Genomic DNA, 26,192 nt, shown 5'->3' with positions numbered 1-26,192 from the left:
CAACAAGGCTGGTATTTGTTGTCCAATCCAAATTGCCCCTTGAATGGACTGGCTTAGCTTGACCAGTCAAGATTCAACTACATCACTGTGGGTCTGGAGTCACGTGTAGGCCAGACTGGTTAAAGATGGCGGTTTCCTTCTCAAAAGGACATTAGTGAGCCAGGTGGGTTTTTTTTTGAAACAACAGTCAATGGTAGTTTTGTGATCACCACAGCAGAGACAAACTTGTGCTCCGGTTTCCTCCCACAGTCCAAAGATGTACAGGTTGGATGGATTGGCCATAGGAATTGCAGGGCCACAGGGATAGGGTTTGTCTGGATGGGATGCTCTTCGAAGGGTTGGTGTGGATTCGACAGGCCTGCATCCACATTGTAGGGATTCTATAATTGCAGATTTGTGAATTAATTAGAATTGAATTCTAATTTGAATTCCATGGTGGGAATTGAACTCATGTGGCCAGAGGATTAGCTTGGGCCTCTGAGTTACTAGTCCCACTATGCCATTAATTCTGACTTCTAAAAGTTCCCTTTCTTCAAAATTCATAAGATAAGATATGGAGGGTACCAATGGTAAAACCAGCATTTATTGCTCATCCCTAATTGCCCTTGAGAAGGAGAAGTGATGGCCTAGTGGTATTATCGCTGAACTATTGAGGTAAGGTTCGAGGGACCTGGATTTGAATCCTATGTTGACAGATGATAAATTTGACTTCAATAAAAATCTGGATATAGGAGTCTAATAATGACCGTGAAGCCATTGTCGATTGTCAGGAAAAACCCATCTGGCTCACTAATTATCTTTAGGGGAGGAAATTGCCATTCTTGTCTGGTCTACATATGACTCCAGACCCACAGCGATGTGGTTGACTCTTAACTGCCCTCAGGGCAATCAGGGATGGGCGATAAATGCTGGCCCAGCCAGTGATGTCCACATCCCATCAATGAATTCATAAAATATACATTCTCTGTCATTTCACCCGTCACTTTGTAGACCTCCAGGGTTGTATCCCTGTAACATTCTCCCCTTGTGCCACTCTGTGTGCCTTGGAAAATTCTTCAACTCCCTTGAACTGAAATTGTAATCATTTTTATTAATATTCACTTATGGGATGGGAGTGTCACTGGGTTAGGTCAGCATATATTACCCATCCCAAATTGCCCAGACAACAGTTTGAGTGTTGACCAAGTCGCTGTGGGTCACACGTAGGCCAGACCAGGCAAGGATGGCAGATTCCCTCTGCTTAAAGAATATTAGTTCTTACTTTTACAACAACAGTCAGAGATTACATGGTCGACATTAGGCTAGCTTTGTATTAAAGATGAGTTTTTAATTAATTAAAATTTTGCCATCTGCCACAGTGGGATTTGAACCTAAAGCATTAACCAGAGGGCCTGGATTATTAACCCAATGATATTATCACTATGCCACTGTAATGTTAAAAGATTAAATTGTATTATCTCTCTGGATGTTAATGTAATGTTAAAGGGTTAAATTGTACTGTCTTTCTCCAGAAGCTGAACGTTCTGGAAGTGGAGAGGGGGGGGGAGTGAGAAGGAGGTGGGCGAAACATTCATGCAGGAATTTAGATGAGTGTCCATTGTAATCCACGCTTCATTTGGCCATTTACTACTCTCCTACTGCTATTATCAAATTAAACTCTCATTCAGTCCCTTCCATTCAGAAATACTTTCATAGCCAACCCCCAGCCAATCAGATTAGTTTGCGTGATCATCCCCCAATACTGATGTATTGTCCGGGGAAGTAGTGGAGCCAGAACTCCTTTGTAGGGCCACCCTGAAGCTAGGACATACAACGCCTACATCGTCTTGGAGAATCACCGAGTCAGGAAATTGTTTGCATAACGATTCCCCAGGATTAGGGCATTTACATTTACATTATCTCCAAGGATGACCTCATCCTACCATTGCACCTGGGGTAACAGGAGGTTATGGGGGCTGGGAGTGGCCAGAGTACCTGTGAGCATTACCGACTGACCTGTATAACAGGGGTGTCTTTCCTTTATTCAATGCCTCATTTTGGCTCACCTTCGTGTGACCGAAGAATGTCAAAGGGGTGGTTGGGGGTGTCACCTAGCTTGTACATGCTTTAATAAACTTTATCCGTTTGCAGAAATTGGTCTGTGCGGATTGCATCTCATGCGCGAAACCTCAGGAAAAGAACCTAACATCACCATCTCGCTCCTCTTAACATCACCTATTCTATTGGCTTTACATCACTGCTTCCCTGTTAAACTCCTCAGTGTCTTCTATTGCACTAAGGGCACAGGAAGACTTGAGATACCACGGATGACACCACAACAATTCCAAATGAACCCATCCATTCAACAGATCAAAAGCAGACGTGAATGATTAAATCCAGACAGCACTGAATTCAGAACTCACCCATTAAGGTGTTGATTGAAGGGAACTTGATCTTTCTCGTGCATTTGCTCCGAACTCCATAGGCATCTGTCAGAAAGCAGAAACAGCAGAGGGTAATCACACAGAACACCTTCCCAGAGTACCACCTTAAAAACTTGTGCATGACCATCCCAAATATTTACATTGTGCCCTTCAGCTCAAAGGGTTGACCTGTTGCAATCTGGAACCCATTGCTTAAGGCAGCAGTGGAGACAAATACAATAATGGCTGCCTGAAGGGCATTGTGGGTAAATTTAAAACTCAAAACGTTTGCAGGACCATGGGGGCAGGAGCACGAGGGAGTGAAAATCATCCAATCGTGCGACTAGGGAGACAGCACAAGGGCCCAATAGCCTCCTCGTATCTATGCAATTCTATAATTGATTTAAACATGCAAGATGCTGAGGAGGCTTGAACATGTAGATGTGAAGAGGATTTTTTTCGTGGGAGAATCTGGAACAATTTTAAAATAAGGGATTGCTCATTTAAGACATTTTTTCTTTCTCAAAGAAGGTGATGAGTCTTTGGAATTCTCTTCCTGAAAAGATGATGGAAGAAGAACCTTTAAATATTTTAAAGGCAGCAGTGGATCAATTCTTGATAATCGAGTGGATAAACGTTATCGGGGGTAGGTGGGAATATGGAGCTGAGGTTACACTCAGATCCACAATAGATCATGGCAGAAACATGGCGGGATCAGTGTGGAAATAGGCCCTTCAGCCCAACAAGTCCACACTGACCCTCTGAAGAGTATCCCACCCAAACCCATTCCCCTACCTTATTACTTTATATTTAAGCCTAACTAACACATCCCTGGACTCTATGGGGCAATTTAGCATGGCCAATTCATTCTAACCCACACATCTTTGGACTGTGGGAGGAAACCAGAGCACCCGGAGGAAACCTGCACAGTCACCGGACGGTGGAATCGAACCTAATGCTAACCACTGAGCCACTGTGCGTTCATGGTCTTACTAAATGGTGGAGCAAGCTCGAAGGGCTGAATGGCCTACTCCTAACTTGCTTGTTTGTACATACGTATCAGACACATTCAGCATGTGTACAGCAGTTCGCAGATTGGCATCGCTCAAATTGCTGCATCTCTATTCTACCCCATTAGGTGGTTAGATTAGATTACTTACAGTGTGGAAACAGGCCCTTCGGCCCAACAAGTCCACACCGACTCGCCGAAGCGCAACCCACCCAGACCCATTCCCCTAGATTTACCTCTGCACCTAACACTACGGGAAATTTAGCATGGCCAATTCACCTGACCTGCACATCTTTGGACTGTGGGAGGAAACTGGAGCACCCGGAGGAAACCCACACAGACACGGGGAGAATGTGCAGACTCCACACAGTCAGTCGCCTGAGGCGGGAATTGAACCTGGGTCTCTGGCGCTGTGAGGCAACAGTGCTAACCACTGTGCCATCGTGCCGCCCATTGGTCTGTTGGTGTGGTGGTGGTGTCCCTGTCCCTGAGCCAGAGGCTGTGGGTTCGAGTCCCAGCCCAGAGCTTCTTGGCCATGGAAGAATGTGATGCTGTTAATCAGTCTGCTAATCCTTCCAATCACTGCCCAACAGGGAAGAGAAAGCGAATGTGGGAGGATAGAAGCAACAAACAGATTCTATCGTCGACGTTGCTCTTGACCCAAACTATCCCGTCCCATACATTTGTTAACACTCAGGAGTTTGCCGATCTGTTTCGGTACACTACCATTTAGCTTTGGGAGGTAACGGAACTCAAAGGACTCGCTGTATTCCTTATCAGAGGGGCGGTACAACTGCAGCCTCACGGTGACGGGTTCCTGGATGTCAATGTCACAATACGGCGGCGTTTTGAAGACTATGGCGATCTGCCGGTGCACATCGGTTTGGGAGAAGACTCCCTTTGCTTCCCAGTTGCCTCTTGAGAAGACGACGGCAATATCTTCTGCATGAGGAAGAGAAGATTATTGAAAAGATATGCTTTCTCCCCACCCTCTAGCGTTCACATCTCTCCTGTCCCTACCATCCAACATTTTTTTAAAAAAAGCAAAGCTTAGGGGCACTCAGGATGTCATCAAACTATCTCCCTGGCTATAAATTCTGTGTCTTACAATCTTAATCTGCACAACCACCTGATGAAGGAGCAGCGCTCCGAAAGCTAGTGCTTCCAATTAAACCTGTTGGACTATAACCTAGTGCTGTGTGATTTTTAACTTTGTACAGCCGAGTCCAACACCGGCATCTCCAAAGCATTGCTAAGAGATTTACATAGGGTTGGAAGGCGGGGAATTATAGAATGTAAGTCCAATATAAGAAGGGAGAAAGATGAAAGGAGTGAAGTTCTGTGGACATGTTTGTTGACATCAGTAGAGAAAATGTCAGAGTGCGTGTATTATAAATAATGTGATAGCTGGACTGTTCAAAAAGATTGATAAAATTGGACAGAGTCAACAAGGATTTAAAAAAGGGAAATCCTGTTTGACAAACCTTTTGGTGTTTTTGAGGATGTCACTAACAGCATTAACAAGGGAGATCCAATGGATGTGGTGTATTGGGAAGGCTTTCAATAAGGCCCCACACGGGCCACTAAATAAAATTACACCATATGGGAATGGGAGAAAATAGATTGAGAATTGGTGAAACAAATGAAAGCAGAGAGTAGGAGTAACCGGATCATTCTCATGATGGTAGATGGTAACTAATGGGGTATCACAAGGGTCAGTACTACGTCCGCAACTATTCACAATATGTATGAATGATGTGAAGACTAATTTCCAAATTTGCCAATGACCCCAATCCGGGTGGGAGTTGTGAACAGGATGTATAGAGGCTGTAGAAGGGCTTGGGCAGGCTAAATAAATGGGCTAGAACATGGGAGATGGATTATAATGTGAACCACTTACTAATTTTAGGAGGAAAATACCGGAAAGGCAGAATACTTCTTGCATGGGGAGAGAGGGGTTGGGACATGTAACAGTAAAGAAGGGACCTGAGTGTTCTTGCTCACGAGTCACTCAGTTATCATTCATGTAGGTGCAGAAAGCAATTAGAAAGGTAAACCGTACATTTGCCGTCATCATTGCAAGAGGATTTAAGTGAAGCTGTCTCCCTGCAATTGTATAGATGCTAGGAGAGACTGCGCCTGGAGTACTGTGCTCAATCTTGGTCTCCTTTTCCAAGGGGGAAGAGCACTGGAGGCTCGTCAGATTAATCCCTGGGATGACGGGATTGATGTCTGAGGAGAGATCGAGGAGATGAGGCCTGTATTCCCTAAAGTTTCAAAGAATGCGGGCTGACGCAATTAATACAAAAATTCTTTGAGAGAGAGGGGGGCGGCTCAGTGGTTAGCACTGCTGCCTCACGTGCCAGGGACCTGGGTTCGATTCCAGTCTCAGGTGATTGTGTGGAGTTTGCACATTCTCCCCGTGTCTGCGTGGGTTTCCTCCGGGTGCTCCGGTTTCCTCCCACAATACAAAGATGTGCAGCTTAGGGTGAATTGGCCATGCCAAATTGCCCCTTGATGTTCAGGGATGTGTAGGTTAGGTACATTAGTCAGGGGTAAATGTAGAGTAATAGGGGGATGAGTCTGAGTGGGGTTACTCTTCCGAGAGGGTCGGTGTGTACGTGCTGGTCCAAAGGGCCTGTTTCCATGCTGTAGGGATTCTATGACACAGTGAACATAGATGAGATATACCCTCTACAGCAAGGGGAACATTATCTCAGCAAAAGGGATGCATCATTGAAGACTGAGATGAAGAAGGCTTTCCTCACCCAGAGGAAGGGGAATCTTGGAACTTCTCTACCCCAAGCTCAAGACAGAAATTAAAACATTTCCACAGACTATTGACATTATGGGAGATGGAGGCAGCATGGGAAATTGGCATTGAGGTAGATGTCAGCCTTGACTATACAGAATGGCAGAGCAGGCTTGATGGGCTGAATGGCCTATTCCTGTTCCGATGTTTCTGCAACAAGGGAGGGGGTGGACATTACAATAAGGGCCAGTCCATTCAGGGATGGTATCAAGAGGCAGTTCTTCACGGAAGAGAAGTGGAAATATGGAACTCTCTCCTGCGAAGGGTCAAAGAGAGCAATAGTTTTTTTTGTTTGGGCAGAATATTAAGGTTGATGGAACCAAAACAGATAGAGTTAGGATACAGACAAAAAATAGAAATTGCTGGAAAAGCTCAGCAGGTCTGGCAGCATCTGTGGAGAGAAATCAGAGTTAACTGAGTTCTGAGGAAGGGTCACTGGACCTGAAACCAGTGCTTCCAGACCTGCTGAGCTTTTCCAGCAATTTCTGTTTTTGTCTCCGATTTACGGCATCCACAATTCTTCCAGTTTTTAATGAGTTAAGATATAGATTGGCTGGGATTTAATTGAATGAATAGCTTTAAGGAGCTGAGTGGCCTTCTCCTGTCCCTGTGTCTCTTTGTAACTCTGCTGCCTATATCCAAACACATGCCAAGTCCCGTTCCCCTATTACCCCAGAGAGTGCTTATTGGGTGCCAGTGTAGTCAGCAATGAGTCAATTTTAAGACTCAGCCACATTTTAAAACCCTTCGGCCTCCCTGCGCTTCTCGTTATCTCTCATCTCCTCCCACCCACCAATTCCTAGAGATATCTGGCCTTCTTCAAGTTTGGTCTCTTTCAAGGACAACAGCATTAGTGGTGGTTTCTTCAGCTGGTGTGAACCCCTAGGAGGGGAATTCTCTTCCTAAACCGCTGCATCACTCGGCTCCTTTCATACCTGCCTCTTTGTCCAAGCTTTTGGACCACTGTTCTAATATCTCTTCATGTCGCTTGGTGTCATATTTCATTTTTTTCTGTAATGTCTGTCTGTGAAGCTCTTTAGAACGTTTCAGTTCACTTAAGTTACCTCACAAGTCCAAGTTGTTGCTTTAGCTGAAAAGCTACATGCAGATATTACAGCCACCGCAGCTTCCTCACGCAAGTTAAGAATCACACGACACCAGGTTATAGTCCAACAGGTTTAATTGGAAGCACTAGCTTTTGGAGCGCTGCTCCTTCATCGGGTGGTTGACAATTTGAAATTTGGAATTCTTGTGTTTCTGTTCTGATTAGTTCAAAGTGAAAAGCTTTGACAGTATGACAACCACCTGATGAAGGAGTGTCGCTCCGAAAGCTAGTGCTTCCAATTAAACCTGTTGGACTATAACCTGGTGTGGTGTGATTTTTAAACTTTACACACCCCAGTCCAACACCGGCACCTCCACATCATCCGCACCCAACCAACTACCTGATGCTGTGAAACACTTTGAATATTCTCAGAACCACAAACCTGATTGTGTCCGTCATCATTTGTCTGCTGTCACAATGTAAATGTCAAAACCGTAAATGCAAAATTCAAATGTCAGGTGTGGGAAATAAAAACTGAAGGGAGAAACTCAATGGGTGAGACAGCGTGTGCAGAGAGTCAAACAGAGTTAATGTTTCAGGATCAATTGCCTTTCAGCAGAACCACAGGATGAATGCAAATACCTTTCTGCACCTTGTCACACAGGAGAAACAGCTCCTCCCCTCCTGTGCAAACCCCATTGTCTTTGTTCAGGCGACAGATTCGCAGCTCCGAAGTGTTAGTCGCCTCTAGAAGTGAAATATTGAGCTTTGTGAGTTCAATGTTAGGAACAAAATCGCCACTTATCCAATTCTTTCACATCCCCGATTTCAATCGCTCCACTATTGGCTGTCCTGACATAAGGTACCTGGGCCCTAAGCCCTGATGTTATCTACTTAAACCTCTCCTCCTCTCAGCTAGTCCCTTAAACCTATCTTAGTTTAGATCAGAATGGTGCTGGAAAAGCATAGCAGGTCAGGCAGCAGCCGAGGAGTAGGAAAAATCAACGTTTCGGGCAAAAGCCCTTCATCAGGAAACCTACCTGATGAAGGAGCAGTGCTCCGAAAGCTAGTGCTTCCAATTAAGCCTGTTGGGCTATAACCTGGTGTTGTGTGATTTTTAACTTAAACCTACGGTTCATCACGCATTTGGTCATTCTTTCTTGTATTTCAGTCGTGAGATGCTTTATTTTAGTGATGCTAAACAAATGAACTTTGTTGTTGGGAACTGCTTTTGAAAGTAAACCCTACAATATCCCTGTAACCCAGGGAAATCTGCACCCTCGCAGCAGTGGTTTGCAAACCTGACTGTAAATCCAGCAATGTGGCCACACAAGGAAGTATCCTCTGTAGGCAAAAGGAACATGTCCAGGCATTGCATCTTTTTTCTGAATTAAACAGTTGTGTAGGAACAAAAAAAAACTCAGTGGATTCTTAGAAACATAGAAAATAGGAGCAGGAGTAGGCCATTCGGCCCTACAAGCCTGCTGCACCATCCCATTTAATCATGGCTCATCCAACTCGGTCCACTGTTCCCACTTTGTCCTTCTCACCCTTTGATCCCTTTAGCCCTGAGAACTAGCTCTATCACCTTCTTGAAAACACTCAACGTTTTGGCCTCATCTGGTTTCTGTGGTAGAGAATTCCACAGGCTCAGGGCAGTGCCTCAACTAGAGTCAACTTGCCAACCAATCCACACACTTTGCTCATGCAGTATAAATTGTTGCTCCCTTTGAAATTTGGTATTCTGGTGTTTCTGTCCTGATCAGTTCAAAGTGAAAAGCTTTGATAGTATGTCTCTTTTCCTTCCCCACCCCACCCCAAGCAATCCACAAGGGGCAGGGCCATGGATAGGGTGAAGAGCCAAGGTTTTTTTCCCTGGAGTAGGGGAGACCAAAACTAGAGGGCATAGGTTTAAGGTGAGAGGGGAAAGATTTAAAAGGAACTTAAGGGGCAACTTTTTCATTCAGAGGGTGGTGCGTGTGTGGAATGAGCTGCCAGAGGAAGGAGTGGAGGCTGGTACGATTACAGCATTTAAAAAACATTCATATGGGTATATGAACAGGAAGTGGTTAGAGGGATATAGGCCTAATGCAGGCAAATGGGACTAGATTAATTTAGGATATTGTTGGCATGGACGAGATGGACCAAAAGATTTCTTGCTATGCTGTATGACTCTAAGTTCTGTATCACCGAGGGACTATTTGCCAAAACAGCAGATGGTGGATTCAAGTTTCAGGCCAGAGACTTGACTACATAATCCCACCGTGGCCCTGAGGCAGTGCTGCATTGTCTGAGGCGCTGTCTTTGTTAATGTCTCACCCGAAAAGCCACCGTGAGATCATTTGCTGCCACCAGTGAGGGAAGATCAGGGATGGGGAGGGAGGCTCATTGTCAATGTCTCATCCCAAATGAGCCTCCCTCCCCATCCCTGATTTTCCCTCACTGGTGGCAGCAAACGATCTCACGGTGGCTTTTCCATGGAAGAGCTGGGAAATTGGCCACAGTGCACACGGACCTCAGCATTTATGCCCTCCAGCAACGTTTCAAAAAAAATTGAGCTGTGAATATCATTGCAATTTATGGAATCCTGCTGTGTGCAAATTGGTGACAGAAATAGTGAGGTTACAGAGGAGATGTTTATCTAGCTCCACCTACCTAACAAAGTGAATGGTGAATGGCAGAGTTATAGAGGTCTGCAACAGAGGGAAAGGCCCTTCGGCCCATCAAGTTTGTGCTAGTCAAATACACTCATCTAATTATTCCAATCCCATTTTCCAGCAATGTGGTAAACCACCCATTGGGAATCACTGATTAATCTCCCCATTGTTTTTGTTGTATATGACTTCCCTTGGCAACAGTCTGTCCAATAGGAATGTATCACCTCAGCCCTTTAGAAAGCATAGCCAGTGGGCCTTTGCAGCTAATCTTCTAATTGACTGCACGGGTGGTTGTTGGTGGTGGTTAATACTTAAAACAAAAACAGAAAAGTCATGGTGATTTGGTGGTGGGAACATCATTCAGTTCTGTGTGACAACACTTCCAGGTATATAAAAGAAACCAGGTTGACCCAGATTCCAAAGTATCTTTGGAGAGGGAGTGTGCAGTGTCAATCAATACTCTTGATGCCTCTAGAGAGACAAAGGGCACCACAACTTGTGGAGTGCTTTATTTCTGCTTCTCTCTCTCCCTACTTCCCCCCCTCACCTTCTGGGCACTTAGCATTGTCCTTAACAGGCCTTGCATGTCAAAAACCAATTGGCTACATGGGTGATTTACTGCTTAATAAATGAAGGAATAAAATGTCACGCTGATTTGGTGATGGGGAAGAAAAAGTTCAGCTGTATGAAAGAGCACTTCTGGGTATAATGAAAAGAAGAAAGCAGACTCAGGAATCGATCTGCATAATTAGGGCAGCAGAGTGGCTCAATGGTTAGCACTGCTGCCTCACAGCACCAGGGACCCAGGTTCAATTCTAGACTTGGGCAACTGTCTGTGGCAGAGAGGGTTTCCTCTAGGTACTCTGGTCTGCTCCCACAGTCCAAAGATGTGCAGGGTAGGGTGGATTGGCCATGCTAAACAGCCCTGCAGTGTCCAGAGGTGCATGGGTTAGCCATGGGCAATGTGTGGGATTGAGTCTGGATGTGATGCTCTTCATAGGAGCGGTGTGGACTCAATTGGCTGAATAGCCTGCTTCCACACCATAGGGATTCTTTGAATTGTTGGCCCCTGGGTGGGACTAGCCCATGGGTAGTGGCTGTGTTTTGAAGCTCCTTTCCATATTAAACAGCACTTAACCCATAGCCTCATATGCCACAGCATCACAAGTCCACATTTAAATATTTCTTAAATGTTGTACTGTCCTTTTTATTTATGCAAGGCAGAGGTAGATCGATTTATTAGAAACAAGGGAGTCAGGGGCAGTTGGGAATGTGGAACTGTGGCCACAAACATATCAGCCACAGCCTTATTGAATGGTGGAGCAGGCTCGAGGGGCCGAATGGCTCACTGCACCTAATTCTCAAGTTTGTGTGAATTGGGAAGGAAGAGATATAGCATGGAGATTTTGGACTGAGGGAGCATGCCAGCTGGAAAATAGGTGCATAAACCAAAAAAAAAAGATGAATAAGTTCAATGTGTTCCATACTTTTGTCATAGATTGGATCCGACAGGACAGGGGCTAGGGCCAAATTCGTCTCTTGGATAAAGGCCTGGAAGCAAAGTCGAACCACATTCATATCAACGTCTTCCGAACACCTCGCAGAGTCACCAACTGTAAAGGAAACAAGAATTCTGTCATCCTTCTGACATTGCCAAGAATTCCCGCCCCCCCGAATGCCCTGAGCAGAGGTCAATGACCAGCAAGCCCCGCCCCCCAGAACCCCAACAAAGTTAAATATTACTGGCAAAGGCAGTGCCTGCTAAATAGGTTTAGGACAGGCAACCACTGGGGCCTCAATGCGGGCCCCTTATGCAGAAGTGCATCACCAATTAGTGTCCCCTCTGGCAGTGGACAAATCTCCTTAAACACAGTAAACGTAGTAAATGATCAACTAGAGAAGGTTCAAATCCTGCCACGGCAGGTGCTAGAATTTGAATTCAATAAAAATCTGGAATTACGAGTCTAATGATGACCATGAATCCCATCTGGTTCGCTAATGCCCTTTAGGGAGAGAATCTGCCGTCCTTACCTGACCTGCTCTACATGTGACTCCAGACCCATAGCAACATAGTTGACTCTTAACTGCCCTCTGGGCAATTAGGGATGGGCAATAAATGCTGACCCAGCCAGCGATGCCCACATCTTGTGAATGAATGAATTTGAAACAAAAATATGCAAATAAGATATTTCTCCCAGCATAGGGAAACCTAGAAACAGAGAGCAAAATTTAAAAATAAGGGGATTCCGTTTAGGTCTGAGATGAGGAGAAATTATGTTGCTCAGAGGGTGATGAATCTTTAGAATTTTCTCGGCGAAAGGGAGTACTGCAGATACTGGAGACCAGAATCAAGAGTGTGGTGCTGGAAAAGCACAGCAGGTCAGGCAGCATCTGAGGAGCAAAGGCCCTTCCCAGTATCTCAGATTTTAAGTATAGTTGTGTAGGGATTGATAGACTGATGGTGTAAAGTCGATATGGAAACACCGAGGGGAGAAAAGATTAGATTAGATTAGATTACTTACAGTGTGGAAACAGGCCCTTCGGCCCAACAAGTCCACACCGACCCTCCGAAGAGCAACCCACCCAGACCCATTCCCCTACATTTACCCCTTCACCTAACACTACGGTTAATTTAGCATGGCCAATTCACCTAACCTGCACATTTTTGGATTGTGGGAGGAAACCGGAGCAAACCCACGCAGACACTGGGAGAATGTGCAAACTCCACACAGACAATTGCCTGAGACAGGAATTGAACCCAGGTCTCTGGCGCTGTGAGGCAGCAGTGCTGACCACTGAGCCACCATGCCGGCCACAATATTGAGGTGGACAACCAGCCTTGGTCATATTGAATGGCAAAGCGGGCTAGGTGGGCTGAATGTCCGCCTTCTGCTCCCAAGTGACTCCCATTGGCTAAATAACAATGTTCCAGGCAACAGACTACAAATTATTCAGAACCATCGGGCAAATTGCATCCTGCCACCCTGTCAGTGTTCGCCTTCCTCAAATGATTCAGGAGGAGTGGGAAGGCAGCAAATTTTTTTTGTGCATGGCTAAAGTCAAGCCAAGGGCATGGATGAACACACGGTGCCCGATGAATGACTTAGATTCTCAATAGCTGGGGACTCTCCCCAGTGCTGTGAGCTTCTGAGATACAGCGTCTGATAAGAGACAGTGGCAGAGAGGGTTTGCTGGGCCCCTGAGTCATTTGTGGCAACTGATGGTTAGATAGACAAGGCAGACATGCCACATGTTCGTTGGAGAGCTTTCTTGTTTTGAGAAAACAACCTCACTTTGACCTTGGGGTAGCTGTCATTATTTCCCCCCCCAATTCTTTTACTCATTCTCTGGATGGTTGCCTAGATCAGCATTTATCACCCTACCCTTAAGACTGCAATTAAGATTCAACCACATTTGCTGTGGGTCTGGAGTCACGTATAGGCCGGACCAGGCAAGGATGGCAGATTTCATTCCCTAAAGGACATTCAGTGATGGGTTTTTAGATCAGTCAACATGGTGGCGTTATATTTGTTTTTGTTTAAATTGAAATCAAATTTCACTGTCAGCCAACTTGGGCATCTGGCTTCCTCGTCCAGTCGTATTATTACTACACCAATGCCACTTCATTCGTTTATAGAATGTAGGCGATTGTGCCAGCATTTATTGGCCTTCCTTAATTGCCCCTTGAGAAGGTGGTGGTGAAGCACACCATCTGAGCTGGGGCAGCCCATGTGGTGCAAGGACACCCATGATGCTGTTGGGGAGGGAGTTCCAGGATTCGACTAGCGACACTGAAGCAATGGTGACATACTTCCAAGTCAGGATGGTGAGTGGAGGGGAACTTGCACGGGGCCGGGGGGTGTTCCCGTGTATCTGCTGCTCTTTTCCTTCTAGGTTGTAATGGTTTGGAAGGTGCAATCCAAGGATTTTCAGTGAGTTTCTGCAGTGCATCTAGTAGATGTTACACACCACTGCTACTGAGAGTGGGTGGGGGAGGGTTTGGATGTTTGTGGATGTGGTGCCAATCAAACAGGCTGCCTTGTCCTGGACAGTGTCGAGCTTCTTGGGTTTTGTTAGAGCTGCCCCCATTCAGGGCAAGTGGGGAGTATTCCATCAAACTCCTGACTTGTGCCTTGTAGATGGTAGACAGGCTTTGGGGAGTCAGGGGGTGAGTTACTTGAGTCTGAATCTCTAAAGGTTGCAAGTTTCAATTTCTCACAATTGGTGTAGGCAGGCTATTTGGTTACTTGGCATGCAACTCCAGACACACTCCCTGTCCTCAGTGCCCACCAGTAAGGGTCAAAGGGCATAGTTTCACACCTCGTGGTACCTCCAGCTGTGTGGCATTCCTTCAGCATTGACACTGGCAACTCAGCCAATGTGGTGTGCTTGAGTTTCTGGAGTGTTATACAGAGAACAGCTATGACCCTGACCCAGTAAAGAGCAAGTGCAGTCCCACCTGGCTGTTTACCAGACAACCTGGGAGGTGTTGCACTCAGGGAGGTGTGGCGAGGCCAGGGGTGCAGTGGTGGGAGGGGGAGAGAGAGACAGAGAGAGAGAGAGAGAGAGAGATGGAGAGAGAGAGAGAGATAGATAGAAAAACAAACTGACAGACAAAAAGAGAGAGAAGGAGAGACTGAAAGGAGGAGACAGAAAGAAAGAGAGACAGAGAAAAAGAGAGAGAGAGAAAGAAAGAGTAAGAAAGAAAGAAAGAAAGAAAGAAAGAGAGAAAGAAGGAGAGAAAGAAAGAAAGAAAAAGAGAGAGAAAGAGACAGTGAGAGTGAGGTGTGGGGCCAGGGTCTTTATAACTCCTGTAACCTCTTGCGCTCAGTGATAAAGTGGCTGTGGTTATGCCAATGAATCATTTCACTCCACAGGGGCGAGGCTGTTTTAACAGGAGAGGACAGCAGCAGTCATCTACAATTTGTGAAGAGAGAAGCTTCCTGTTTGTGCTGGCTCTGCTCTGTCACTCTGTTCCTGGGGTTTTGGCGAGTTGCCACAGCCTATGGGAGAGCCTCTGTGGTCTCTTAGCCGTTAAATTTAACTCTCTATCTTTGTCACGTAGCAACAATAACCGTTAGAAACTAATAGCAAGCTAAACCAGCTGGTTCCAAAAGGCACAAGGGGATTTGCATCTCCTGCCAAATTTAAGCGAAATTGAACTGCAAACAAGGACCTTGGTAACGACTGGAAAAACCCAGGAGGGAGTCTGTCCATCATTCTCTTAGTATACACACACACACACACACACATAGACATACTCATCCCCATGCATGGGCAGGCACATAGGAATCTGCACACAAACACTCTCAGACACACACATCCTGAGATCCAGAAGGACATGCACACACACACACACACACACACAGGCAGGCGCATACTTGCAATGTAGGCGAAAGTGAGGACTGCAGATGCAGGAGATTAGAATCATGGAGAGTGGGGAGCTGGAAAAAGCACTTGCATGTACAGCACACATTCGCGAGCACATGCAGAGGTAAGTACACACTTGCAAAAGCATTAACACACACACACACGTGTTGAACATCTCACATCTCATCCGTCACTGATGTAGCAAAGAGTACCATGTACAAACTGCTCTGCAGAAATTCGTCAAGGCTTCACTGACAGCAACTTCCAAATCCATCATCTCTACCACCTAGAAGGACAAGGGTGGCAGCTACATGGGAACACCACCCCCTGCAAGTTCCCCTTCAAGCCACTCACCATCCTGACTTGGAAATATCTCGCCGTTCCTTCACTGTCATTGTGATACACCCCTTTCTCTACCAGTACTGTGGACTTACTTGCACCATATGGACTGTGCTGGTTCAAAAAAGGTGGCTCACCGCCACCACCAGCTTCTTGAGGGGCATTTAAGGTTGGGGGCAATAAATGCAGTGATGCCCAGCCATCTCCCATGATTGAATTAGGAATTAAAATATAGAATTAAAAGCTGGCTCAATGGTGACCATGGCGCCACACTCAATTATTGTAAAAACCCATCTGGTTCCTTAGGGATAGAAAATCTGCTATCCTTGCCTCGCCTGTGACTCCAGAACCACAGCAACGGAGTGGATTCTTTGTTAGGTATCATTGTTAGTGCTAAAGGAATGAAAGTTTATGGGTGAAAGCAGGAACAAGGGACTGATGATCAGCCCACCCCAGCTCCTATGTTTTCTGTTCCTGTGTTTAACTATCCTCTTGGGGCCTATCCAGCAACACCTACGCCCCGTTAACAATTTATTTTTAAAAATACACCTTTAAGGCTGAAGGAGAATGATTTTTAATCCACAAGGGAGAAAATTTCTTTAGTGGTAGGGGCAGGTTGCAGGAAAGTGTCGAGATTATGATCATATCAGCCACAAACTTATCAAATGTACAGAGCAGTCTTGAGGAGCCAAATGGCCTACTCCTGTTCCTAATTCCTATGCCCTACACTCAGTTGGCAAATTCATGCATGCTTTTATTTTTAAAAAAAGTCCTGTCCCTTCCAAAGATTCAAGATCAGAAGTTGCCAGAAAAGCTCAATAGGCCTGGCAGCATCTGTGAAGAGAAATCAGAGTTAACGTTTCAGGTCCAGTGACCCTTCCTCAGCACAGCTCCCAGAGGTTTCTCTACTTGCACCCAGTGGGTCTTTCTGACCTACAGTACTTAATTGTCACTGTGAAAGTTGATTGAACTAAAAGCAATGTGTTTTTTGTAAAAACAAAATCACACGAACTCTGACTCACCATTGAAAGGATCGATCCCAAGTTTCAGTCGGTGTTCCAGGGCTTTCCCAATTTCTTTCTTCTTCATGCACTGAATACCCAGATTGGCAAAACTGAAAGATAGAAAGGGAGGGAGCAGTGTGAGTAGCCAAATGTGCCATACAGAGACAAAGCATAACTGCAGGTATGGCCAATAGCCAGCGACACAGTCGTTACAGAACTGGACTGCCGATCCAGGAGGTCGTAGCTTCACCAATGCAGCTACACCATAAATCTCCAAACTTGTGTGGAAACAGCCATGGACAGCACAGCACTGCCATCTTTTGCAGAAGGAAAGCTGTCACTTGTGGAGGGGTTGGTGGTGGGGGCAGGGGGGAGAAGCGGGGAGGATGGAGATTCTAGAACTCCCCCTAAGGGTGGGAGAGGCAGAAACCCTCATCGCATTGAAGAAGGATTTAGAAATACACTTGCGATACCAAGGCGATAGGCCAAGTGCTGCAAAGTGGGATTAGAATAGTGAGGTGGTTGCTTTTGAATGGTGCAGACTAGATGGGCCAAAGGGCCTTTTTCATAAAGTAACGAGTTCACGCTAGCCATGTTCTCACACCAAACTAGTCCCACTTACCTGTGTTCGACCCATCTCTCTCCAAACCTTTGTGATTCATGGTATCTGTCCATATGTCTTTTAAATGTTGCAACCTTACCTGCATCCACCACTTCCTCTGACAGTTCATTCTACACATGAACCACTCCCTGTGTAAAAAAGGTCCCCTTGTGTCTTTTTTAAAACTTTCTCCTCTCATCTTAAAAATACGCCCCCCCACCTTAGGAAAAACAGCTTTGATGTTCACCTTCTATGGGCACCTCGCGATTTTAGAAACCTCTATGGGGTCATCTCCATGCTCCAGTGAAAATAAAGTCCCAGCCTATCTTTATAAGTCCTTCCTTCCCAGCAACATCATGGTAAATCTTTTCTGAACTCTGTCTAATTTACGAATATATTTCCCCGTTGTAGGAAGTTCACAGTACCCCAGAAGAGGCTTCACCAACATCCTGTTCAATCTCAACATGACATCCCCACAGAGAGTGTGATAGCACTGGAGACAGTGCAGAGCAGATTTACCAGGATATGGCCTGGGCTGGACAGTTTCAGTTATGAAGGGAGACTGGACAGCTTTGGGTTGTTTTCCTTGAAGCAGAGGAGGCTGAGAGGGGACATGATTGAAATGTATAAATTACAAAAGGGCATAGATAGCATAGACAGAGTCAGATAGCTCAGTCTTTTCCCTGGGGTGGGGAAGTCCAGAACTAGAGGGCATAGGTTTAGGGTGAGAGGGGAAAGATATAAAAGAGACCTAAGGGGCAACTTTTTCACTCAGGAGGGTGGTACGTGTATGGAATGAGCTGCCAGAGGAAGTGGTGGAGGCTGGTACAATTGCAACGTTTAAGAGGCATTTGGATGGGTATATGAATAGGAAGGGTTTGGAGGGATATGGGCCAGGTGCTGGCAGGTGGGACTAGATTGGGTTGGGATATCTGGTCGGCATGGACAGGTTGGACCGAAGGGTCTGTTTCCGTGCTGTATGACTCTATGATAACAGACCATTCAGTCAGACTCATCCTTGCCGATCAGACATCCCAATCTGAACTAGTCCCATTGGACAGCATTTGGCCCACATCTCTCTGAACCTTTCCGATTCACATATCCATCGGGAAGAAACTTTTCCCCCGTGATAGAGGGTACCTTATGGTAAGGGGCAGGAGCACTAGAGGAGATGTGAGGAAACATTTTTATTTCCACCAGAGGGTGGTTTGTATCTGGAACACCCCCTCAGTGTGGGAGGGGCAGAAACCCACATCACATTGAAGAAGGATATGTATATGCAGCACTTGCGATGCCGAGACTGCAGGCCAAGTGCTGCAGAGTGGGATTAGAATAGTTAGGTAGTCGACGTTGACTGGTGCAGACTAGATGGGCCAAAGGGCCTTTTGTTGTGCTGTACACCTCACTGACTAGTAGCTGGTCTTGTCTACACGTGCCATTAGCCCTACATTGGATCTCAAAAATATAAGAAAAGGAGATCTCACTCCCTAACTGTAAAAAGGGTGTAGGTACAAACAGAAGCCAGGCTGGACATTGGCTAATGATTTTCTTTTTAAAATTCATTTATGGGATGTGGGTGTCACTTTTATTACCCATTTATTGCCCATCCCTAATTGCCCAGAGGGCATTAAAGAGTCAACCCCATTGCTGTGGGTCTGGAGTCACATGTAGGCCCAGACCAGGTAAGGATGGCAGTTCCCTTCCCTGAAGGACATCGGTGAACCAGATTGGCTTTTCCCAGCAATCCACAGTGAATTCATGGTCATCACTACACTCTTAATTCCAGATATTTTATAGGATTCAAATTCCACCATTTGCCAACCGAGATTCCCAGCCTGTGTCTGGATTCATACTCCAATGAGGCCATGATTCTGTAATGCTCACATAAGGACAGCGCAATGTCACTATCGCAGTAGTATAGAGGCCTCAGGCTGGTGCTCTGGGGCATGGGTTCCAATCCCATCTCAGCAGCTGTTCAGAGGGTCAGTGTGGGCCAAATGCTATGTTTCCTCACTGTTAGGATTCTGTGGGCACAGCTTCAGAATAAGGGGGTCAGCCGTTTAGGCCAAGAGGTTTTTTTCCCCAGATGGTTGTGAATCTTTGACACTCTCCATCCCATACTGTTCCACATTCTCAATTACTGACTACATTCAAGGCAAGGGGTTAAAAAGGTTTTTCAGTTCATTAGGGAAGTCTGATGGGATATGTGTAAAGTAGAGGGAAGTGCAGCTAAAGTAGATCAATGATGGTCTTGTTGAATGCAAGCTCAAGGGGCTGAGTGGGCTAGTCCTCCTATTTATGTTCTCTCCAGCATAGGGCTACCCTGCAAAGAGGAAATGAAACAACAACGAGGGGGGGGGGGGGGAAGAGAGAGAGAGAGAGAGAGAGAAGAAGACACATGGGGGAGAGAGAGAGATCGACAGAGACACAGACGGAAAGAGATGGGGGGGAGTGACAGAGACAGGGACAGGTAGAAAGAGATAGAGAGGGGGAGACACATAGGAGAGAAACAGAGACAGAGAGAGGGGAGGAGATAAGGCAGGGAAGAGTGACAGAGACACAGACGGGGAGAGGGAGACAGAGACCAGGACAGGGAGAGAGAGATAGACTGAGACACAGACACAGATAGGGTCAGATATATAGATAGGGGGGGGGGGGGGAGCGGGGGGGAAGACAAGACAGAACAACAGAAACAGAAAGATGGTAGATGAACAAACGAAAATTCATTTATCTTTGTAGTCTCACACTCCAGCTAATAAAAGTGCCTGTTGGTGATGAGTCATTCTGTATACATTACAGTGCTGCTAACACTATTGTATACAGAATGACTCAGCACCAACAGGCACTGTAGCTAACACTGACTCCTGACTACAGACAGCTCCTTGCTTACCTGGCTTTCATGTTGCACTTGGGACTGACGGTTACTTCACAGATGCCGTTTTGACAGTCTTTGCCCACAAGGCTATGGGGGTGCGGCTTGTATGGTTCATCTTTGGTCACCAAGGAAATGATCACCTTGACCTCGCCTTGCCAATTCTGGATCTGGAGAGAAGAGAGCAACGCGCAATTCAGCCACTAATCCCAAAACAGTTTAATCCCACCAGTTATCCAAAGTGGAGGAAGAGATTTAAAAATAATACTCTGGTGATGAGACAAAATGAAACACTAAGCGAGACCAAGGCAGTTGACCAAACGCTTGCTGAAAGGCACATCTTAAATGGAGGAGAGAGTAGAGGGGTTTTGGGAAGGAATGCAGGGCTTCAGACTCAGGAAACTGCCAATGTTGAAACGATGAACTACATGGATTCACAAGGTGGAGTGCAGGAATCTGGTAAGATTGCGGAACTGGAGGAAGTTTCAGAAAGAATGTGGGGCCAGGCTGAGGAGGGATTCGAAAACCTTAGGGTTAGGGCGCCTGGAAACAATGGAATTCATTTCCTGGGGTCTTCCTCCCCAGTGCAATCTTAAAGGTTGCGAAGGGGTTTGTTAGGGTAGGTGTGGTGAAGATGTTACCCAATGCCGGGAGAGGAGAAATGAGCTAGGGGGCCGTAGATACAAAGTAGTTACGAATAAATCCAGCTGAGAATAGAGAGGAAACCTCTTCGCTTATAGAACCGTTCGGTGTGGGCTGAAGTCCCACATTGTGGACTCGAGCAGCAAGACAAGACCTCAGGGCCAGTATAGAGGGTGTGCTGCACTGTTGCGATGTTACATTCCTCAGATAAGGAGGTTAAATCTAAAAGACTCATGTCATTTCAAACATGAACAGGACAGTCCTCCCCAGCAACCCAGGAAACATCAAACGCCCAGCCAACATGTTCAAGAAGGAGTAAACAATGTGTCGTCGCTGCTAATGGGATCTTGCTGTGCACAAGTTGCTTCTGTGTTTCTGACACCACACCAGTGGCCGTGCTTCAAAAAAGTAGCTCACTGGCTGTGTGGTGCCTTGAGGTAGTGAACGGCGCCACAGAAATGCAAACTCTTTCTCTCAATCTTTCAGTTCATCCCTGCAAGCACTTGTCCTTGTGCTCCACCACAGGCTGAAGGGTATTTCAAGATACGTGTAACAAACAAACCACAGGCAGGTACAATGGAATCCCCCCCCCCCCAAGAAAATCTCCCTCTCTTGGCCGCACCCAGTCACTATGGGAATGCACCTAGCATTGTGCCTCAAACTCCCGGCTAAAATCCCCCTGAATATTCCACTCTGACCAAAACGGCACAAATGAAACTCATGGAAAAACGGTCATCTCAACTCGGTGTTTTAGCCACACGGAATGAATCTTGACCAGCTCTTGGCCAGCAAGCATCCACGTTGCTTTACACATCCTGACGAACACAACAACACTGAACAGCCTTAGCTCAGCACTCCAGCCCTTTCGGGTTTGCTCCTTGATGTAATCAGAAACAAAATGGCCTTACTCAGTATCAAACTCTCAACCTGCCAGTGGTCAATGGACCACTGTATCTGTATCTAACCCCATGCTATACCTATCCTGTATCTAACCCCATGCTATACCTATCCTGGGAGTGTAGAGGGAACTTTACTCTGTATCTAACCCCACACTATACCTGTCCTGGGAGTGTTTGATAAAGACCATGCAACGGATGTTTACTCTGTATCTAAGCCCGTGCTGTATCTGTGCTGGGATGTTTGATGGGGACAGTATAGAGGGAGCTTTACTCTATACATAACCCCGCTATGTACTTGTCCTGGGAGTATTTGATAAAGACCATGCAGATTGAGCTTTACTGTGTATTTAATCCCATACTGTCCCTGTCCTGGAATTGTTTTATGAAGACAGTACAGAGGATGCTCTACTGTGTATCTGACCCTGTGCAGTACCTGTCCTGGGACTGTTTGATGAAGACAGTGTGGAAAGAGCTTTACTCTGCATTTAAACAGAGCCCTCGGGCAGGAGGTTTGAAATCCCACCATGGCAGCTGGTGGAAATCAAATTCAATTAATAAATTTGGATTATAAAGATAATTTCAATGAAGATGACCACAAAACTATTGATTGCCATACAAACCCATCCAGTTCACGAATGGCCTTTGGGGAAGGAAATGTGCCATCCTTATCTGGTCTGACTACATGTGACTCCAGACCCATAGCAACAGGGTTAACTCATAACTGCCCTCTGGGTCAATTAGGGATGGGCAATAAATGCTGACCCAACCAGCAACAGCTGTATCCCATGAGTGAATAATAACAAATTAAAGATATTTTTAAAACCAGTCCTCGCTGGTATTTATGTTCCACCCCATCCTATTAGCATAAAATGCTTTTCCTTTGTCCTCACAAGCTTCCCATAAAATACATCTGAAATATTCAACCATTCTCTGTGAGATCAAGTTCCTCATTCTCAACACTGCCTGGGTAAAGAGATTTCTCCTGAATGCCTGACTGAGTGATTATATTCCACCCACCCCCAACCCCAATTGCTTGACTGATTCCTAGGATGAAGGATTTTTCTCTTGACACAGTTGAATAGGTTGGGCTTGTATCCATTGGGGTTTGGATAGAGCTGGGACACACTTGATCCTGAGGGGGGAAGTTGATAGGAGGAGAGTCGAGAGGATATTTCCTCTTGTGGGAGAGACTGGAATGAGGGAAGACAGGTTCAAAATAAGCTGTTGCCTATTCAAGGTCACTGGATTAGTAATCCAGAGGCCCAGACAAAAGCTTTGGGGTTCAAATCCCACTGCATTAGTTGGTGGATTTCAAATTTCAATTGATAAAATCTACAGTGGAGAGCTAGGCTCAGCGAGAGGTGCTGAGAAACTATTGACAATTTATGTTAAAAAAAAACTCATCTTGGTCACTCATGCCCTTCGGGGAAGGAAATCCACTGCTTTTACTCGGTCTGACCTACACATAACTCCAGGCCCACAGCAGCGTGGTTGATTTTCAACCGAGTGGATCAAGCCACTCAATTCAGGAGCAGCTAGAGACGGCGAAAATGTGCTGGCAAGGGGCCAAAGTTGGAGCAGGAGTGCAGAGAACTTAGGGTGGCACGGTGGTTAGCACTGCTGCCTCATAGCGCCAGGGACCTGGGTTCAATTTCAGCCTGGGGTGACAGTCTGTGTGAAATTTGCACGTTCTCCCTGTGTCTGCATGGGTATCCTCCAGGTGCTCCAGTTTCCTGTACAAGGGATGTGCGGGTTAGGGTGGATTAGCCATGCTAAATTGTCCCATAGTGTGCAGGCTAGCTGGTTTTGCCATGGGCTTATGGGGATCTAGGAGGAATGCTGTTTGGAGGGTGGGTGGAGTCTCATTGGGCTGAATGGCTGCTAGCTGCATAGTAGGGATTCTGTGGTTCTGATTTGGATGGTTGTGGGGCCAAAGGTGGTTATGTAGACAGGACAGGGCTGAAGGGGTTGGAAAGGAAGGCAAGAGAGTTGTCGAGGTTGATGGAGTCGGTCAGTGAACACATGGGGTGAAGGGCATGGAGCGCGCAAGGCCACATTCGGGATAACCTCAAGAGGGTGGAATGCGGTGAGTGGGCTCAAAGGGAGTATGCCAAGCTGCTTATGGAATTAACAGAGAAAGAGAGATGGACAAGGGTTTCACCAGCTGAGGTAACCCTTGGGGACAATTTCTGGAGCAGTGGGCTCAGGACCAGCATCCTGGATACAGCAGCTAACGCTCGCCCCCAACCCCCATCCCCGAAGGCACAACATGGCGGCTTCACCTGGATGGTCGGGAGAGTCTTGGTTTGCTCCGTTGTGTTCTCTCCGGGGATGCTTCCCGCCGAACGGCCCTCACACTCGTAGCGAAACCTCATCCCCCGCTGCTTGGGCTGCTCCACGATGACCAGCTTTGGCATCTCCTCCTTCACGAAAACCCCAGACAACGGGTGGCCAAAGTGCCTGGAGCTCGCGCGGGACGAGGGCGGGTCCACCCGCCTCCCCCCTCGGTACGGCATCTTCCTCTTCGTGTCCTGCGCCTGGTTGTCCTTCCTGACCAGCTGAGGGGAGCCCGTGCCCCTGCTGACCAGCTGAGGGGGCCCCGTGCCCCTGCTGACCAGCTGAGGGGAACCCGTGCCCCTGCTGACCAGCTGAGGGGAGCCCGTGCCCCTGCTGACCAGCTGAGGGGAGCCCGTGCCCCTGCTGACCAGCTGAGGGGAGCCCGTGCCCCTGCTGACCAGCTGAGGGGAGCACGTGTCCATTGGCATCAGCTCCACTGGTGAGGCTGCCCATTCTGGGATGTGGTTCATGAGTTGGTTCCTGATCTCTCCGATGTGGGGGTTGGTGAAATCACAAGGCACGGAGTTCCTGCTTTGCCCTTCTTCAAGATCTTTCAAAATAAATTCATTCAACACGTTCAGATCTGGAAGGTTAAAAAGAGAGAGGGATACAGGAAAACTTGAGAGAACGTCAACCCGCGCTCCCTTGATGCTGGTGCAGACAATGGCTGACCTTTGATGTGCATACTCTCTGAATTGGCCCGGGGGTATGATCGCAGAAGCTACAACTGGCTTCAATCCCCGAGGGCTGGAGGCAAACTCAAGAGTGGGTTAGCCTCGAGTGAGGCATCCCACCGTCACAAGTCATTGTAGAATCCACCCACTGGATACCATCAATTAAACAATGGAAGCAAAATTCAATCAGTTACTAAATTCAGTTTCTTTTAAGAAATCTGGAATTGAAAGCTCGTGGTGACCATGGACAGTTGGTTACACAGACCCATCTGGTTCACCACGGGAAGGAAATCTGCCGCCCTGACCCGGTCTGGCCGACACGTGACTCCAGACCCACAGTGATGTGGCTGACTCAACTCCCCTCTGAAATGACCCAAACAAGATACCCAGTTCAGGGACAATTAGGAAAGGGCAATTTTGCCAGTAATATCCACATGCTGTGAACAAATATTCTTAAAAATTAAATGTGTAGTTGTGGAATAGTATTTCTCAGCAGGGGGTGATTCGGCCCATCACATTGGTACTGGCTTTTTCCAAAGTGCAATCCATTTTGTCCAACTCCGTGCTCCTTTCCCCATATCCTGGATTGCTATCCTTCTCCTTAGAGACAATTCAGGGCTGTTAATGAACGTTCCTCACACCGTCAGCAGCATAATCCAAATCCTAACCACTCTCTATCTTAAATTTCTGCCTTCTGTCTACTGACCCTGCACCAGGGCAAATTTTTCCATCTTATTTGGGATTTTAAACATCTTTACCAAAACCCATTTTCGCTTCTCTGCCCCAAGGTGAGCATACCTCTGTTACTCTACTCTATGGAGGTATCTAATCTGGAGCCATGTCATATTGTTGGTATGATTCACTGGGGAGTGGGGACATTAGCTGGGAGACTATATATCTGGCTGCAACAAGTGTGGTCTGCCAACGTGAAATATCCACACTGGACTGGTGTGCAGGGGTCGGAGGTCGGGTTGTGGGGATGAGTGAGAAAATCAGAGAGCGTGAGACAGCATGATAGAGAGAGGGAGAGAGCAACAGAGAGACAGAGAAAGGGAGACAAAGACAATGAGAGACTGAGAGAGAGAGAGAGAAAGAGAGAGAAACAACAGAGACAAGGGAGACAAAGACAATAAGAGAGTGTGTGGGCAAAAGAGAATGGGAGAGAGAAGGAGACGGTGGGGGAGAGACGGGGGGGAGAGAGGGAGGGGGGGAGAAAGAGAGAGGGGGGGAAGAGAGAGAGAGGGGGGAAAGAGAGAGAGAGGGGGGAAAGAGAGAGAGAGAGAGAGGGGGGGGGGAAGGAGGGGGGGGAAAAGGGGGGGGGAAGAGAGAGGGGGGGGAAAGAGAGAGGGGGGGGAAAGAGAGAGGGGGGGAAAGAGAGAGGGGGGGAAAGAGAGAGGGGGGGAAAGAGAGAGGGGGGGAAAGAGAGAGGGGGGGAAAGAGAGAGGGGGGGAAAGAGAGAGGGGGGGAAAGAGAGAGGGGGGGAAAGAGAGAGGGGGGAAAGAGAGAGGGGGGGAAAGAGAGAGGGGGGG

At 46.8% G+C, this 26,192-nt stretch overlaps 1 protein-coding gene across 1 annotated transcript in view; it reads right to left on the bottom strand.

Annotated features, from left to right (window-relative positions):
- Positions 1–26,192, bottom strand: part of LOC140454581 (uncharacterized) — a 48,364-nt gene that overhangs the window by 5,673 nt on the left and 16,499 nt on the right. The window contains exons 3-9 of the mRNA XM_072549439.1: positions 23,935–24,572; positions 20,130–20,281; positions 16,657–16,748; positions 11,413–11,538; positions 7,911–8,015; positions 4,138–4,353; positions 2,403–2,468 (exon numbers count right to left, since the gene is read on the bottom strand). Of these exons, the coding sequence (XP_072405540.1) occupies positions 2,403–2,468; positions 4,138–4,353; positions 7,911–8,015; positions 11,413–11,538; positions 16,657–16,748; positions 20,130–20,281; positions 23,935–24,572 (1,395 nt within the window). The remainder of the gene's footprint in view (positions 1–2,402; positions 2,469–4,137; positions 4,354–7,910; positions 8,016–11,412; positions 11,539–16,656; positions 16,749–20,129; positions 20,282–23,934; positions 24,573–26,192) is intronic.

This window comes from Chiloscyllium punctatum, chromosome 29, assembly GCF_047496795.1.
Source record: "Chiloscyllium punctatum isolate Juve2018m chromosome 29, sChiPun1.3, whole genome shotgun sequence".
Taxonomy (NCBI): Eukaryota; Metazoa; Chordata; class Chondrichthyes; order Orectolobiformes; family Hemiscylliidae; genus Chiloscyllium; species Chiloscyllium punctatum.
This window is presented reverse-complemented; position numbering and strand designations above follow the sequence as displayed.